At 52.4% G+C, this 18,144-nt stretch overlaps 1 protein-coding gene across 1 annotated transcript in view; it reads right to left on the bottom strand.

Moving 5' to 3' along the window:
- The window catches only part of MSRA (methionine sulfoxide reductase A), a 243,706-nt gene that overhangs the window by 71,132 nt on the left and 154,430 nt on the right, over positions 1-18,144 (bottom strand). Inside the window, exon 4 of the mRNA XM_037526539.2 lies at positions 4,210-4,314. Within this exon, the coding sequence (XP_037382436.2) occupies positions 4,210-4,314 (105 nt within the window). The remainder of the gene's footprint in view (positions 1-4,209; positions 4,315-18,144) is intronic.

Genomic DNA, 18,144 nt, shown 5'->3' with positions numbered 1-18,144 from the left:
ACTAAGGCACAACTGCTACCCTGTGGGAGATCCCTAAAAAAAGTTTACCCTTGGACGAAGTGCTCCTTGTCAGGAAGCTCAGGCCCCTGTGGAGTAGGGGAAAGAAAATGGACTGAGCTTTAGACAAAAAAACTGGACTCCCATAGACAGACTGCCTGTCTTCTGGACCCTCATTTCTTCTGTCAAAGGAAGATAATGAACACCAGCTCTAGGGTTATGGAAAGGGTTAAATGAAATTCCGTACTGACACTAATAGTAGTATGTGTGTGCACACGTATGTGGCATGTCATTGACCCATCAGAGGTGCTAATGAGTGTTGCCCTCCTTCCCCCAAGGTGGAGGAGAGTGACATGGGTTGGACTCGATAATCAGATTTACGGGATCAAGCGAGCACTATGATACAATACGTATTGTGGCTTGCGGCCTGTTATCCCCCCATGCAGGAAAAGCAGGACGGAGCAGCCATCCAGGCCGCAGGCATGTGAGGTGGAGGGACACAGACCGAGCATGACAAGCTGGTTGCTGCTCTGGTTCTTCTGCTGATTTCGCCTGCAGCAAACTTCAGGAACCTTCTAAATCCACCACAGTCCCCACCACCATGCCGGTTCATCTCAGAGTGACCGGATAAGCAACAATGAAATCTTTCCAACTAACAGGAAGTACAAAATTATCTCTGTGGTAGAAAACCTATACTTTTGTAGAGGGGGTGAACTCTTTGCCCACAGAAAGCAAGGACGTAAAGGTAAGTCAATCGGGTGTGACTGTGCAGTTGCCTCGAGGACAATGCCTGGCATCTGCATGGTGCGTCACCATCTTCAAGTTCTTGTCATGTAACTCCACACAATCCTGACGCGAGTCCATGAAGCAAGCAGTGTAGAGTTACTTTTTGAAGACGAGAAAACAAGTTCATATTGAGTAAAAGTTTGGGCCAAGGTTGTGGGGTCCACCTGGGGCCAGAGTCCAAATCACCGGGGAAATTTGGTGACCATGTGGCCAGGAATCGGTGTTCCAGGGCACGCGTGGAAGTCTGAAGGAGCTACATCAGCCCCCCGAGTGAGCTCGGGAGCCAGAGCAGGTCACGTTCTTTTAAACAGGGGTATGTGAGTGTGTTGGCAGATGTAGAGGTTTCGTGGTAACGGGTAAATGAAGAGAAAAGGCTATTCCACTTCCTAGTGGAGCGTGTAATCACGCTATTACATTTGTTACTTCACCTGAAGCTGGTCCGCTGAGTGGTGTCTCTCAGGCCACGGTGCGCCGGCTGCAGACAGGTCTCTGTCCCCACCTGCAGCTATCAAAGCCCCCACTTTCGTCCTGCTGGGCTTCCTTCAAGGTGGCGGACCACAGGGGTTTCCTCTCACCCAAGAGGACTGATGTTGTGAGAGTTTCTTCAGCTCCTCGAGGAACTGAAAACCTTGCAGGATTTTCCCTGTCTAGTCTGTGCCATGAAGAAGGGGTTCTGCTGAAAGGGAACTTTAATTAAGTTTAAGTTCTTGTTGTTTCTACCACAGTAGACCTTGGACATTAGCAAGAATCTCCACATTGCAGTCTAGGCTATTACTTCTCCCGCAAAATGCAGCAAACTATAAGTTAAAAAAAAAATTGAAGTGGTCCCTTCAAGTCCTTAGTGACTTTGAAAACAAGGCACTGGAGTCTTCTGACATGCTAATTGCAAGAAAATTGCTTCTGGGTCTTATTTCTACTGAGAACCATGTCTTTGGTCACTGCCTCCCCAGCTTGCGCAGGAGCCACGGCTATTTGCTGATAAGCAATTCCGGCCTTCCTTGGGAAGTGTTAGGAATCTCCCAGTTCTTGCTAGGAGTCTATGAGTTACAAACCCCTGTCAGAATAAAAACACTTCTGGAACAAGGGTGCACCAAGCTGCTACATTAGTGGACAGCCTGGGGGCCTCAACGGTGCACCCTCCACCCCCAATTCGTATGTTGAAGCCCTAACCTCCAGTAACTCACAGTGTGCCCGTATTTGGAGAGAGACTTCAAGGACTAAGATTAAAGGCGATCGTTCAGAGAAGCCCTAACCCAATAGAACTGGGGTTTCTAAGAACAAACACACACACAGGAAAGATGGCATGAAAGACCCAAGGAGAAGGCGGCATCCATGAAGCAAGGGCGATGCCTCCTGAGAAACCGCCCCTGCCGACCCCTTCGTCTCACACTTCGGCCTCCAGGCTTCGAGAGAATAAATTCCTGTTAAGTCCCCCATCTACGGTGGACGAGCAGATTAACATAGGTAGCAAGACACAAATTTCAAAAGGGACTGAGCCACAGTTGAGCCAAATGTGGTTGGTTCTTTTAAACCGTGGAGCTTCTTTTAATGGCACACTACCCCTGGGGTTCGGAGGCCAGACAAGGGACCTAATGAACTGAGCTACGCTGGTAAAAATGCAATAAATAGATAAGAAGTCACGAGAACGAAGAACAGAGACGTGGCCGACCCGCTTCAAAACTCTGCCAGGACTGAGCACAAGGTGGCTGTACCAGGACCGAAGGCGGGCTCCAGACAAAGGCCACGCCCAGCCTCCAGGCCTGTGCGGAGCCGGGCCCTACGTGGCACAGGCCTGTGCGGAGCCGGGCCCTACGTGGCTTCCTGCCTCCTGAGGTGCGAATCCGCTGAGGGTCTCAGAACTCTCATTTGATTTGATTTCTTTGAATTCGGTAAATGAGAATATTCATATATTTGGGCCATCCACAATGGTGGCCAGGCATTTTATCTGAAGGCACACACAAGCAGAAATCCCGCGCGGGCATCCTGCTGTGCCCCCGGCCTTAACTGCTGACTGGCTGCTCCTTGTGATCAAAGACTCACCCGCATGAGCTCCCAGCCTGGACCACCTCGCTTGTGACGCTCGCCCGTCAGAGCTCCCTGCTGGGCCACGGCTAAGGTATTAGGCCTGGGGATCTTGTGAGCGATGACAGTCCAGTTGTCCAAACTGGCTGACGTCGGACCTTCTAGGACAGCTCTTTCCCTGCCAGTCCCCCCTCGCCTTCCCCACACCTCATTGCTCTCAGCTGAGAGTCACGCCCCTGCAGCCCCCATCAAACCGGACTCGTTCCCCAGGAAGCCAGCCCCCGGTCCCCTTCCAAGGTGATCACCCTGGTGGTCTAACCTGGAGAGCAGGTCAGCCTTGCCCTGCCTGAGTTTATCCTGCCACTATTCTTGCCTTAGGCCTGACCTTTCCCCTCTGGCAAGTCACCCTGGCTTGGGATGCTTCTAAGTACCAGAACTCTGGACCCACCTGCCAGGCTGCTGGGTCATGTTAGGACGCCCCACAAAGCCCAATGCACGTCTGGAAACACATCGTTCATCAGGAAGCAGCCACGCGGCGCAGCGGCCACACAACCTGACGCCAGGGGGAAGATTTGTATTCAGCAGCCCGACTGCTGAACGCACGGGGTTTGTGAAAATCCCGCCTATTCCATTGGGCTTTTCCGTTCCTAAGCCTTGTAATATCAGACCATCGCACCGGCAGAGCGAGGCTGGCAAGGCTGTTAGGAAGAAATGTGGAAATTGCTCATTATGGAATATTACAATGATACTTGCCAACGCGGGATTTCTGCGTGTGTGTGCGTGCAAACACCGTGGCTGGCCACCATTGTTGATGGGCCAAACGTTAGTATTTGTACTTACCGAATTCCAAAGAAGACAAATGAAATATTTAAATAATCCAAGCACCGCGGCCCCGCTGAATACTGCCTTTTACCTTTATAGGCTCGGTTTTTTTTTTTTTTAATCACCGATAGACATTAAAAAATATATATAAAACAGCCTGATAATGTCAAAAAATGAGAAAGGCTAAATTCAGGAAAATAAAGGAACCATAAATCAGGAAAACTTTGGAGCTGCTAGAAAGACACTTTAATTTGGGAGACAAAAGACTGCATGAAGGAGGAATAACGCGACAACCAAAGGTGACCGGGTCTCTATTGTCTGCATCCTTCTCTGTGGGAATGTTCCCAGCCCTGACAGCTGTACGGGGGGGGGGGGGGGGGGGGGGGGGGGGGGGCGCGGCTGCGGCTGGGCTTTATTCTCTCAGCCTTTTCTCCCCAGCCCCCCCTTCTCCGTCAATAAAAGTCTGCAATCATATTCTCGAGCTCCTGTGTGATTTCAAGGTTCATCTCTTCCATGCAGCTCAAACACTAATTATCCCAGCTGTAATTAGTAAGATAATTAAATACTGGCTCACTCATCTACCTTGGGTAGGGTCATGGTTCTCCCAGAAGACCTTGAGCAGCTCCTCGAAGCTGATGCGCTCTGGCTGGAACACCACTCGGACGACTTCTGCGTGGCCGGTTTTTCCTTGAAAGAAGCAGAACATACAACCAAAATGTACCGACAACACCCAGGCATGCCACGCTATTTGTGTAAAAAAGCCACTAGGCAGAAGCTGACATTCCTCCCTCTGGAGGAGAGCGGGGAACTTGGGCTAACGGGGAGTCCTGAGTCTCCAAGGAGTCAGGCTCCCCCTCCCGGAGTGCGCAGGGTGGGCCCTTCTCCCCCAGTGAGCTTCCTGCAGCGGGAACTTCTTCATTGTGCTCTCATTTTTTTTTTTAAGTTCAAGAGAAAACAGACTCAGTTTTCATTTTTCAAATCTCATGCTTATGAAACCCTACTGATGCAGCCTGCCACGGAGCTGGAGATTTGAAACTCTGCAAAGGGGAATGAGCCAGTTTACTTTTATCTTCACCCCGTTCCCTATGGAGGAGGCACAGCTGCATGACAGGGTGACGGTGCCGGAGAGAGAGACCTGTAAAGTCAGCCGGCACCGCCTTCTCATTGGGTCACTTCATTCCCGAGGGATGTATTTGCTAATACTGAGCCAGGGTCAGGTTCCTACACCCAGCAGGACAGTAAATGTTTTCTCAGCCTGGTTGGTCCCTGTAGTGAACAACCACCAGAGCAAGGTCCTCAGCAGCACCACTGCGAGCGTGCCTGCTCTCAAAGGTGGTCCTGGAGGTGGGTCAGGGACGTGGGTATATGCAGTACCCTTGGGACCTATGGAATGCCCACCCTTCTTACTCTACGGTGTTTAAATGTAGTAAACAGAGAACCCCTCTATACTGACATCTCTAAATTTGCTTTCCATCTCTTTTCAGTCACTTTGTATGTGGGCAAAATTTGGGCATGCCCAAAGAGAGATCTGGCCTTTGTCATGGCCTCTGGAACATAACCTGTGTCATAGCTGATAGGACTGTCCCTGTTTCAGGTGGGGCTGGCCACACTGGAACATGGGGTAGGGTGGCAAGGCTATGCCGCAAAGATGAACCGAGTGACTTGGGGTGAGGGCCTAGAGACAGAGTTCAAACACAAAGTCATTCAATCAGAAAGTGATGCCTACATAATCGAGCCCTAATAGAAACTCTGGACACCAAAGCTTGGGTGAGACAGGAGGGCAACACATCCTCTATGCGGGATGAGATAAGTGCAGCTTGGCATTGGAACCCTTCTAGAACCTGCCCTCTGCGTCTCTTCTGGCTGATTTTGATCTGTATTCTTTCTCTGTAATAAACCATAGCCATGAGCTTAATTCCTCTCAGTGAGTCCTGTGAGTCCTTCCAGCAAATTATCAAACCTGCTGGTGGGATTAAGATCCCCCAAATTTACACCTTACTTTGCAAAAGTGTTTTCTCATATGTTGGTTATTTCACTTTAATTCTCACAACCAACCAATGGTGTAGGCAGGAAATTCCATTTTACAAATGGGAAAACTGAGATATATGTACATTAGATTTTCCCAAGGCCATAAAACTAGTGAATTTCTGGAATATAACCTAAAAAAAAAGCTTCCTGGCTCCTCATCTAGAATTCTGTCCAAGACACCAAAGAGAGAAAGGTAAACATTTGGAACGTGAATCCAGGAAAGGAAAGAAATCTATTTATTATCTTTGTCTTTTTTATAGTTAAATTTCTTTCTGACTGCAGAAATAATACTCACAGACATTATGAAGCTTAGAGAATGTGTGGAAGTATAAAAAAAATCACTTACACTCCTCCCATGAAGTGCTAGCAATATATATTTAATGCATCTCTTCTTGGATATGTATCAGACCCACACGTGTACACACCAGGCCCTACCCACTTTGCTCTACTGTTGCCAACGCACCGTGCTTTTCCCACTTAACAGCATAGTGTGAGCACCTTCCCAAGTCACTGAACTTTGAGAGAATACCAGTGACAGTGACCGCGTAGCGAGACAGAGATGGCTGTGCAGATGTCTGTGGTATTACTCAGCCATTCCCTGCCACTGGGCAATTAGATCGAACCCTAGTTTTATCAATAAATGTAAATGTTTTTCTCTGTTTCTGAGCTTGCCTCAAGCCAGTTACATAACTGGAATTTCTAAATCAATTTGCTTAAACATTTTTTAGTTTCTTAATACCTAGTGTCAAGCTGCTTTTTAGTAAAGTTGACCCAATTTTCTCTCTCCACTGGCAGCAGATTTGAGGGTCAGTTTTAGTTATTAGTAGATTGTCTTTAATCCTTATCAATTTATAGCTAGAAGATAGTACCCTATTGTTTTATTTTCAATTAATTTCAATTAATTTAATCATTGGTGAGGCTTTAATATTCATGTTTATTACTTATTCTTATTTTTCTCTTTTAATTTTGTGATGTCCTTGTTTTGATTTAATTGATCACGCTACATCATCTTAATTCAAATCTTATAGCCATGTAAGTTGGCATCTAAGTAGGTTTCCTGCTAACAGTTATGAAAGGCCGATGCAGGCACCAGGGGCAGAAGATACATTCAGCACAGAGATCATGTCCTCACAAAACCACTTTTGATTTACTTTGAAATCTGATTTATATTCTGAAAAGCTTAAGTGAATGACTTAACTACATTAAGCAGGAAAATCCTCTGGATATTAAAAACGGCCACAATATGGTACAAGCATGCTAGATGCATGTGGTAAGGAAAGCACAGACACCACACTAGACAAATGGGCAAGGACGTCACCGGGCGGCACAGACGGGGAGAGGCAAGTGCAAGTAAGACGTGAAGACCACGCAACAGTTCAAATGATGAAATAAAAGCAACTACAGGTATGTTAAAACATTAACAAACTGTATCCAACTTTTCACAATTTGCAAAACCGCTCACAGCATGGCTGGGGCAGAGAGGACGGCCGCCACCCTGACCTGGCTGGTGACAGCATAACTGACCACACCCTTTTGCTCCCCACTGGCATAAAGAGCAAAGGTGAAGATTAGGTTAATTCACTTAAATGACCCAGAAAATTATCTCAAACACATACCCCCAAATAACGGAAAAGAGGGGTAATCTCTATGAACATGTCACTCCATCACGACGCCAGGCAGAAACAAGCCGTGTACGCCGGCCGCTGAACCACCCTGTCATTAAAATGAAACATCCCAGGGCCTCCCCGGTGGCGCAGCGGTTGAGCGCTGGGTTGCGAAGCTGCCCGCGGTCTCTGCAGCGCCGGTTCGATCCCCGGCTGCTCCCCGGCCACCGGAGGAGGGTCCCCCATGGCGCGCAGACCTCTCCTGCCGCCCGCTGCTCCCCTCAGCAGTGTACTTCGGTCCTTCTGCCTGCTCTGCTCCCCACTCTGGCTCTGGTGGATTCTCTCACCCTCCCGTGCTTCTGACTGTACCTAGTGCTTGTATACATAAATAAAAATAAATCTTTTTTAAAAAATTAATAAAATAAAATAAAACGTAATGTCCCAATGCCAGTTAAAGCTGCAACTGGTTTCTGAACACTGACAAGAACATAGACACATTATCTACTAGATGTTCTTCGATACTCACAAGCTTTTAATTTTTCTCTAAATGCACAGAACATACAATTTACTCTCTTAACCTCTTTTGCGCTTACAGTGCCTTCGGTGCATTCACACTGTGGTGCGACCACCGGGGCCCACCACCCACCCACAGGACTCTCATCTTCCCAACCGGAAACTGTCCTCATCAAACATTAACTCCCCATTTCTCCCTTTCCCCAGCCTCTGGAAAACACCATTCCACCTTCTGTCTTTGTGAATTCCACGACTCTGGGTGCCTCATGAAAATGGAATCCGGTACTCATCCTTTGGTGACGGACTGATTTCACTTAGCTGCATGCCCTGGGGCTCGCCCGTGTTGAAGGTGCCTTTTGTAAGGCGGAAAAATATTCCATTATGTGGACAGACCACATTTTGTTTCTCCATTCTCCTGTGGATGGACTGGGTTGCCTCCACCTTTTGGCTGCTGTGAATAAAGTTGCTATATAACCAAGCCACACACATATTGCTCACAACAATTTTACCAGAAGGATGGGATCCCATTTTCAAGAGGAGAAAACTCAGGCCTCCACAAGTTTTCTCACACACCATTCCACAGCCAGTAAGTGGCCAGATCCAGTGAAAACTTGACCAGATTCTTATTGTTAATTTACTTATGCATACAAGAGCCGGGGTACAGGCCAGAGGTGTGGGGGTGAGAGGGCTCACCAGAGACAGAGTGGGGAGCAGAAGAGGCGGATCTTTTGAAACGCACTGCTGAGGGGAGCAGCGGGGAGACAGGAGAGGTCTGTTGTGCCACGTGGTTCAGCTCCCTGGCTGGGGATCGAACTTGTGCTGCAGTGGCTGCAGACAGCTTCATAGTGCTGAGACATCAACCCCTTGTGCCACCAGGGAGGCCCAAAAGTTGACCAGATTCTAACCAGCGGTGAAACTCGGGTTCACCCAATGACCCTGAACTAAGCTCCCGCAGGTGGACAGCTGAAGGCAGCAAGGGACAGCGTGTCATGTGGGCAGCGCCCCAGGAGACATCACGGCTGTGGGTCCCCGGCACCCAGGCTGTCCACAGCCCTGCCCAGCAGTTTCTTCTCCCAGTACAGCAATGTGGTTCACGAGAGCGCTGCACGCAGCAGCAAGCACTTCAGACAGCGTCTGGGCACGGACATTATCCTCAGACGGGCTTAAAGAAGCTCGGCTGTTTCAGGAAACTCCCACCATTAACATTCCAGACGCATCTGCAACGACAAACAGTGCGGACAGCCGCGGCCAGACTCACCTTTAACTTTCTTTACTTTATTTCTCCAAAGTACAAGAACCTGTGTAAAAATACACAGTGCAAATGATCAAAGGGATTAAGGGACTAGGAAGCGCTTACGGAGACGCCCACACCTCCGGAGCCGCCCCGGCAGGCTAGTGGGGCGCCCCAGCCCCCGGCGAGCACCGCCTCAGCGTCCAGGGGTGGAGGCTCTGCCCTGAACACGAGGAGCTGCTTCCGCACGTGACTTGGCAGGCAGCAGGAGATGTGACGGGCAGGCAGGTTAACGCTCACGCCGCTGACCCTGTTTCTTAAAACTACCTCGAAAGGCACAGGGACAAGGCCAATGTCCTCCCAGTGCCTCGGCCCTCGGCCCCAGGGCGGGCGGGGGCCATTCTTGACACAACACCCGGGAAGGGACTTGGAGGTGTTCTGGGGCCAAAGAAATCACATGCTCTAGATTCATCCAGAGTTTGGTGGAAGCCATTTCACCCACCGAAGCAAGGCCGCCCAGCGCTATCACACACTCATTTGTTGATTTGTTCTTTTCAGGACGGGTGTGACGTAACCAGTGCCGTGTTCTCCACATCCACCCTCTGGGAGCTGCCTGCGCGGGGGGTACTGCGGTCAGAGGGTGGAGGGAGAAAGGTTCCAAGCTACGGGGAGGCCAGGTGAGAGGCGAGGAGCGGCCATCCTGAGCAGCTTTTCTTGGAAGGCCTCATCAGACTTTGGGGGTAAAGGGAAGGGAGGCAGCCAGTCCCCAGAGTCCTGGGTCACAGCTCTCCACCCCTGGGGAGTGGGGAATCGTGGCCTTGAGCCCTTCCAGGTGAGCCTGACTGGCCGCTGTTACTGTCGGCAGCACGTCCTCCAGGCAGCGAGCAGAGCAGAGCAGAGGACGCAGCGGGGCAGTTCCAAAAGCTGGTGGGGGTGGGGGGTGTTCTGGCGACCGGCACCCACTTGGGATGGGGCCTGGGCTGTCGCCTGGCTCAGCTCCTGAGACCTGACCTTGGCAGGGCCAGGGAAAGGAAAAGGCAGGTTCACATCAGGGCTCCCTAGCCAATAGGCCATGACTTCCCTCGGGGGGCCCTCGCCCATCCTTGGAGGCTCTTTACCTTACCCATCTCATGCCTCAGTTTCCTCATGTGCAAAATGGAGGGTCAGAAGAATGTGTGGCCATAGGATATAAGGGGGATGACCCAGAACTTGGCCGCGTCCAGTGCACTCAGTTCTCTGCTGCTTCTCCCACACCTGTCCTTTGCCACGGGACCCCGGGCCCCTCCACAGCTGCTGCTACCCCCCCTCATTCCCCAGCACCCCTGTCCACGTGCCCATCTCCACCCCCAGTGCCTGTTGTTCCCAGGCCACACGACCCCCCTCCAGCCATCTTCAACCTAGGCCCTCCCCTTCTCTCAAGGTACCCTGATATGCTGCTTCCTCTAGGCAGCCCTCCCTGAGTATGGGGTTTAAGAAGAATCACATGCAGGGAGAAAACACGGCCAGTGGCTCCTGGATCTGGGCTCCAGGTCGTGATGAGGACGATGACATAGGCAGCAAGCAGCATTCAGGGACCCACACAAACATGATCTTTCTCCTCCAAAGTCACGGACCCGGCCTGGATTCTGACTCGCTTGGGATCAGTCCCTTACCACGAAGCCGGTGGTTTTCAGAGCTGGCTTTTCCCTCCACCACAGGGGAACTCCGGGGAACGGAGGCCCGGCGTGGCCCTGTCACCCCAGCCTGGCGTGACACGGGGTGTGGCGCTCGCAAATGCGTGTGGATCACGAGAGCCTCAGCACGGGGGTCTCCTGGCCTCCATCTGGGGAGCGTCCCCGCGACCCTTCCCGCAGCCGAGCCGGGCCAGGGAGCAGCATCCTGGCTCCGCCGGCCGCCGCGCTGGCGCCCACAGACCGCACTCCGCTGGAGACGGAGGGGGGCGTCGGGAGGGAAGTATCGCCTGTCGAGCCCTTCACGGTGCCGTCAGCACCATGGCTGGCCGAGTCATTCACTAATCTGAACGGACCGGAGGCCTCCTCGTCCCAGGCCCCGGAGTCAGCGGTGACAGAAGCCCGCGTGGCCCGGGCTAGAAAAACTCTCCCCGTCCAGCCGCTGCCTGCGCGCCGGGGCCCGGGAAGGACTGGCTTCCAGAGAAAACCACCCGACGGATTTTATGTATCCAACGGGCAAGATGGAGGGGGATGAGCTTTAGTTATTTTTTTTTTATTAAATAATAACCATTCTTCAACTCGCCTCATCTGCCCTGCCAACGAGACCCCGCCGAACCATCCCACCAAGTCAGAGCACACAAAGACGGCCGGCGTCTGAGGGGAAGGGAGCCGAGCTGACGCCTGCCTCCCTCTTCCCAGGCAAGATTCAAAACACTACCTTCCTCTTGCTAATTAACTACAAAGAGGTAAGATGTCAGCTCAGTTTCGTCCCAGCTCCTGCAGATAGAAAATGTGATTTCCAACAATGTACTCATTATAAAAAAAAATCCTAATACATCAAAATTGGATGCCCTGTGGAGTTCATTATAGGATTTGAGGAGTGTCTATACTGTCATTTTATCTTGGCTTTTTTCTTTTGTCTCATCAGTCACTTAAAGTGTCCAAAGAGAAACGTAGGCTTTAAAAAGCATCCTATTGATTGAAAAGTAGGAAAAAAATACTGTTAGCGCAATTGTCTTTTTTTTTTTTTTGGTCCACCGCCGGGAGACGTGACGGGGAATTTATAATCCTCGGGCATATGTTTAATACGGACACATCCTTCGGGGATTATGTCCTCCGAGGAGGGTAATAAACACAGTTGAGAACTTGATCGAGAAAATTCCTCAAGACAGCGATCAACTACAGCCGCCACTTCTCTGTGCCACTGGAGGTTTCTCCCTGCTACAAGGCTACAAGGCTAACTAGTGGCGCTAACTGGTAGAGCCAGCTAACTAGTGGGGCTAACTAGTAGGTAAGTCCCCCAGGAGGGCAGCCCACCGGTTTCAGTACCAAACCTGCTGCTTATAGAGGCCGGCCTCCAGGCCCCTCGAGCTTTTTTTCCCAGAACTCAGGGTGTATGAAGCTGCCAGTGCCCACGTCCTGGGCTAGCGCCAGTCCCAGCCCCTGCGAGGGAGGCAGGTATGATGAGACACCAGCCAGTGGAGGCGCTCCAGGTTGCGACCCAGCCCCGTCCAATAGAACTTAGCGATGAAAAGCCAGAAGCTTTCAAATATTTGGGATCTAGGTGAGCAGACAGCAATGCGCCTGCTCCCGGAGCCAGGGCGGGTGTTTCTTAGACGTGTATGTGTTTCACGCTGGAGCGGAGATGCCGCCAGAGGAACCCCAGAGCCTGGCGAGAGAAGGGCCCTCCAACCAAGTCAGACACTGTCCTAGTCTCCATGACTATGCCCGGCGCCCACCAGCGTGAGGCACCGCCTGAGCCCATCCCTGACACTGCGGCTGCTCACGTGGATTCCAGAAGATCGCGCACATCACCCAAGGTCATAGCTGCCGCTTCACCTCGCACAGTCCTCATTTTTGACGTCTATGCACCGGGCGCGTCCTCCCCCCACATGCATGGCCCGTTACCCGTAAGTGCTCCGCGTGGGGGGGGAGCCGACCTCCCAGGAGGCCCTGATGGACGTCCTGGCCCTCCTCATCCACATGGACAGGACTTTAGGTGTAGGTCAAACGTTTCTGGGCCTCCCCGGTGGCGCAGCGGTTGAGCGCTGGGTTGTGAAGCTGCCCGCAGCCTCTGCAGCGCCGGTTCGATCCCCGGCTGCTCCCCGGCCACCGGAGGAGGGTCCCCCATGGCGCGCAGACCTCTCCTGCCACCCGCTGCTCCCCTCAGCAGTGTACTTCGGTCCTTCTGCCTGCTCTGCTCCCCACTCTGGCTCTGGTGGATTCTCTCACCCTCCCGCGCTTCTGACTGTACCCAGTGCTTGTATAAATGAAAGAAAATAAATCTTTAAAAAAAAAAAACAAACATTTCTGAGAAGGAACTGGGAGCCCAGCCTCTAGATGTGGGCGGCGCCTGGCCCCCCACTGGAATGCTGGTCTGGGGTGACGTGGCTCTGCCGGTCCACCCCACACCGGAGTCCCGATTATTTTATATCCCCCCCCAAAAAAAAATTCAACCCAACAGCCTTGTCTTGAAAGTGGGTCAACAAGATGAGCGACCAAGGCTTGCTCTTGACTCTCCAGCTGTGTAAATATCACATAGAAGCAGTTACCAGATCCGCAGCCCAAATGGGCAGGTTCCATAAACGTAGTCAAGACAGTGCAAGCATTCTGGGGGTGACCACTCCCGAGGGGAAGACTGGCTCTAGGGGGGCAAAATCCTCTTACCTGTCAAAATGTGTGCCCCAGAAGGCCCCAGGACATGAACAGACGTATACAGCACATCTGTGACACTCGATTTTAATGGGGGACAGAGGGAAATAATTAGGAAATGATGGCCTGGGGGGCCACAGTTCTTGGAATGCTGAGAGACACTGTTCTCATTCGTTCCATGAACACATCGAAGCACTCAGAGTCACCCCAGCCCGACTCCTTCTCCCCTCCATGCGCAGCCTGTCACGCCAGGAGCACGGCTGGCTCGCCCGGCGCTGGACAAGCCATGGCGATGGGGCTGAGACGGCCGCTGGCCCAGAGCAGCTCCTGACCTGGGAGGGCCAGGAAACTGTCCATTGGAACAGAGGGATGAGGATGGCCTGCCAGGAGAGGGGGCGTCCAGGGTTCCTTGGGGGCACATGGAAGGGGCACCCCAGGGAGCCCTGAACCGTCGAGGATGAGCCCAGTGCTCGCAGTGCTGAGCTTGGCCACACCTGATGTGGCCTGCAGCCGTTCTCCTGGTTGGCCACTTCCCGCTCGCCAGACATCCAGAGAGCCTGGGCGCACGGAGGGCACCGTCCCGCTGTCTCCACCTCTGCCTTTAGTTCTTTCCATCTGAAGGAAACAGACCCGGGCCAGATTCCACCAGGTCAAGGCGTGAGCACAGGCCAGCCCGTCACATGCCGACGGCCTCAGTCCCGAGGGCTCCTATGGTTACTAGCACCGGGTCCTGGCTTTGGACTTCAGGGCCTTGCTCCGCGTGAACCCAAACTCTGCACCGGCTTTTCCTGCCAGTCAGCAGGTGTGGAGTCCAAGAGGGGCTCGCTGATTTCCTGCCTCACGCCCTCTCCCGGGAACCATTTGGAACTAAGGGTAACCCTGATTCACTGCTTCCCGTGGCTAGCTCTAGGCCCAAATTCAGCTGTACTCAGACACTGAGCATCATCCAGGCTTAGCCTTCATTGGCGGTTCTTCAATAGCAGCTGCTAATTAACTTCGGAGGCCAAAGACGTGCCCTGGGGATCCGAAGCAGGTGGTCGCGGCCGACTGCCCTGAGACCACGGCTCCACCACTCTGGAGACCTGCTTTGCCCTTGCGCTGTGTGGCTTCTCTGGCCTCAGGCTCCTCCTCTGCAAAGCAGTTACATGCAAACACCAAAAAGGCGCACTGCACTGACCTAGATGCACCCGGTGGAAACACACACTTGTGCAAGCACACGCACACACGTGCATGCCCACACGTGCACAGGCTTCGGTAATTCTGAAGGCGGGAGCAGCTGTTTTGAGGGAATGGGGTTTCATTTTGCAAAATGAAGGCGATCTGGAGACGCTGCGGCAGGAGGCCGCGGACAGGAGGCTGCACAGACTGCGCGTGACCATGACGCCGCTGGACGGTGCGCTGTCGAGTGGTGACGGCGGTGAACACATGTGTGACGTGGATCTGACCACCATTAGAAAGGAAAAGAGATTTGGGGGGATAGCCAAAAAAATCTAGATAAAGCCAGTGCTCAGATGCTTCAGAATGATCTTTAAGTTCACTCAGATTTTTTTTTTTTTTTTTTTTTTTTTTTGGTGGGACCCTCACCGGCAGCCGGGGAATGAACCGGCGCTGCAGAGGCTGCGGGCAGCCTCGCAGCCCAGCGCTCAACCACTGAGCCACCAGGGGAGGCCCAACTTCCCTCAGATTTTAAAGAAAAGTAGAAATCACGGTGACCCTAATAATGGCAAATGCTCTTGTGAGGCCCAACCACGTGGGTTCAGGCACTGGCATATTTAATCCTCCCACCAAGCCAGTCCGCGGGTGCTGTCGTCACAAAGACGGGGGACAGGAGACACAGAGACCCCAAATGGCGAGGCCGGAGGCCACCACTGCCCAAGGGTGCAGTCGGGATCCGGACTAGGGAGAGCGGCCCCTGCAGGCCAAGGCGGGAAGCCGGAGAGGGCCAGGGAGAGGAAGACTCGGCGCGAAGGCTGGCGCGAAGGTACACGTGCCTTCACTTAAGTCGAGGAAAAATGTTCAAGGTTTCTATGAGCCTTTTGTTTTTTTCATGATTCGCTCTCCCTTTGATCAGCTTTCCTAACACCATTATCACCCAAGAAAGCCACTGAGCCAGCGGGAGGCGCTGGGAACCGGCAGGGGGTGGCTTTGCGGCAGCGGGCGCAGCTCCACGTGCGCCTGTGACCAGGGATGTGGGTGCAACAACTATGCCGGACCAGGTGCTGTTTGCAGGACAAAAAGCCCCGAGTGCCCTAGCAGAGGCCTGGCTGCGTCTGCTGGGATGCTGAGGAGACACGCCTGTAGGAAACCTCTCCAGCAGAGAGCTGTGTGTGCATGCATGTGTGCATACGTGTGTGCACGAGCTCAGGCCTGGGGTAACGTGACTGTGCATATATGTGTCTGCATGTGTTGTCTGAACGGATGGGCTTTTAGACAAATCTGGTTCAAGAGATTTCTGGAACTAAAATTAAAATTTTCCCTCTTCTGTCTCCAAAAGCAGCCTGAAAGCGCTCTGCATTTCCTCGGGGTCAGTACTGGCCTCGGTGTTATTTTCTGCAGGGTGGGCAGGGACTGGTTACTTATATTAAATTCAAGTCTTTTCCTCGACAGACTGTGGAGAGGAGCTGATGAGAAGGGGATGCAATGTGCTTTTCTGTGTTTTGATGGAGAACCCCGAATTCTGAGTGCAGGTTTGGCGACAGGGAGGTAGCTGACCAGCGCCAAATTATTTTGACATTAGCCTGGGAGCCCAGTGAGGGCTGTTTGGGTGGTGATGGGGTCCCCAGGGTGACACAATGGCTCAAGGGCCTCCCACACTCTGGGTTCCCCCCACCCGCACCCCCGTGGCGCACCCGTCACAGACTAGCCTGGAGTGCTCAGGGGCTCCGCAGGCAGCACCGTGCTGGGGGCGGCTGCTGTCGCAGGGACTGCAGACTCCACTGGGGGACACAGTGGTTGCATGTCCCCCAAATGGCCACAATGCTGACCTGTCGGAGCTTCACCAGGTTCGCCAGTATCAGAAACATCTGGATAAGTGAATTTTAGAGTTTCCATCTTGATCACCAAAATAACTAATGAAGAGAAGTACAAAGTGACTTTCAAAACAGGAATTTCAAGCTGCAGAGACATCAACAGCTATTTCTGGACCATGTTCCCCATCTTGGCCCTTCTGCAAATTAGGGATAATTGTACTTGCCAGACACTTACTTTGGAGGTTGGTGAGAGGGTGATGTTTGTAAAGCTTGTTGGTTTTCATGGATGAAAGGTTTTTGATTAGTCCAAATTATAAATTATTACTATTCATTAGAAAGAACAAATGAATTCCCTCGGCTCCTAATGCATCTCCGACACCCATGAGCTGGTGCGCGCAGGAGCCGGCGCTGCGGAGAACACGCCCTGTCCCCGCACCCCACGGAACAAAACCGCGTCCTCCACCTCAAAGGAACACTTCAGAGCAGCCTGAAAACCTGCAAAGTCGCTCCCATATTTCTTTGTCCCTTTATCTCAAAAGCGGGGAAAAATATATAATTAGAACGTGGCTGAGAAGCCTCCCCATTGTGCCTGGTTACAAGCTCCAGATGTTCGGGTCCCAGCCCGACAATGCCGTGGCCGTGATCGGCGCCCTTCACAAAGCAGGTGCCCGCACGCGGGGCGGGCCAGGGTCCCCACACAGCAGACGAAGGGAAACAATCCACAGAGGAGCCACCCTGGGCCTCGGGGGTGGTCTGGGTCTGACACTGTCCCCCTGGGGTGCGTGCCGGGTGGATCCCAGCAAGGCTCTAGGGTGAGCTCGGCAGGGCACACGCGCTCCTCCTGAGCTAGGTCTGCGTTCTGCCTCCCCAGCAGCATCAGTCAGGCGGGGTGCCCCCCAGCGAGGACAGCTCATTCCCCAGACTGAGTCACCCCAGCCTGTACGCCGCTATCCAGGAGGGCGAGAACTGGGAAGCTGTGTTCACATCCATGTGCTCCGTTGTTCTTCTTTATGTTGATCCTTTTTCATAAATAAGTCAGGCTTTGGGATCAGACATCTTGAGGGCGGGGGGTGGAGGGGTGGAGGGGGAGAGAGGAGGAGGAAAACGAAGACTTGCACACACGAGACTAAACAGTTTAGGGCTCTTATGACTGATTGGTAATTTCATCGAAAATGGCTTCTTCTTTGGTAACGTTTTGTTGAGATAAAATCCATATACTGCGCAGTTTACCCACTGAAAGGGTATAATTCAAAAGATTTTAGTATATTCACAGAGCTGGCCCACCACCACCACAATCAGTTTTAAAGCATTTTCATTTCTCAAAAACAAACTCCACACACTTGAGTTCTCACCCTCCAGACCCCTGTGCTGCTGGCCCCTGGCAACGCGACTCAGCCTCCTTCAGTCTCTGCAGCCTGGTTCCCGGACACGCCACATCAGGGGAACCCGACTCTACGTATGCTTCTGAGGCTGACGTCTCTCGCTTAGCATGTCTGCAGGGTCAACCATGCTGCCGCCTGTATCAGTAATTCATTATTTTTTATTGCCAGGTAATATTCCACTGCACACAGAGATCACATTTTATTTATCTATTTCTCAGATGATGGAGACTTGAGTTGTTTCCACTTTTTGGCTCAAGAGCAGCCAAAGAAAGCTGCCGTGAACATCCCTGCATAACCTTCCCTGCGATCCTCGCTGTCACTCCTCTCCCTGGTCCACCCAGGAGCGGGACTGCTGGGTCACGGAGAAGCTCTCGCTGGAGGCACCGCCCAGCTGATTTGCAAAGCAACTGCACCGTTTCCCTCTCCACCAGCATGTGTGAGCTTTAACTATGCATTTTTTTTTTTGTA

Source organism: Talpa occidentalis, unplaced genomic scaffold (genome assembly GCF_014898055.3).
Source record: "Talpa occidentalis isolate TD23 unplaced genomic scaffold, MPIMG_talOcc4v2.1 talOcc4.4, whole genome shotgun sequence".
Lineage (NCBI taxonomy): Eukaryota > Metazoa > Chordata > Mammalia > Eulipotyphla > Talpidae > Talpa > Talpa occidentalis.
The sequence above is the reverse complement of the archived record's forward strand: the minus strand, read 5'-3'. Positions and strand labels throughout refer to the sequence as shown.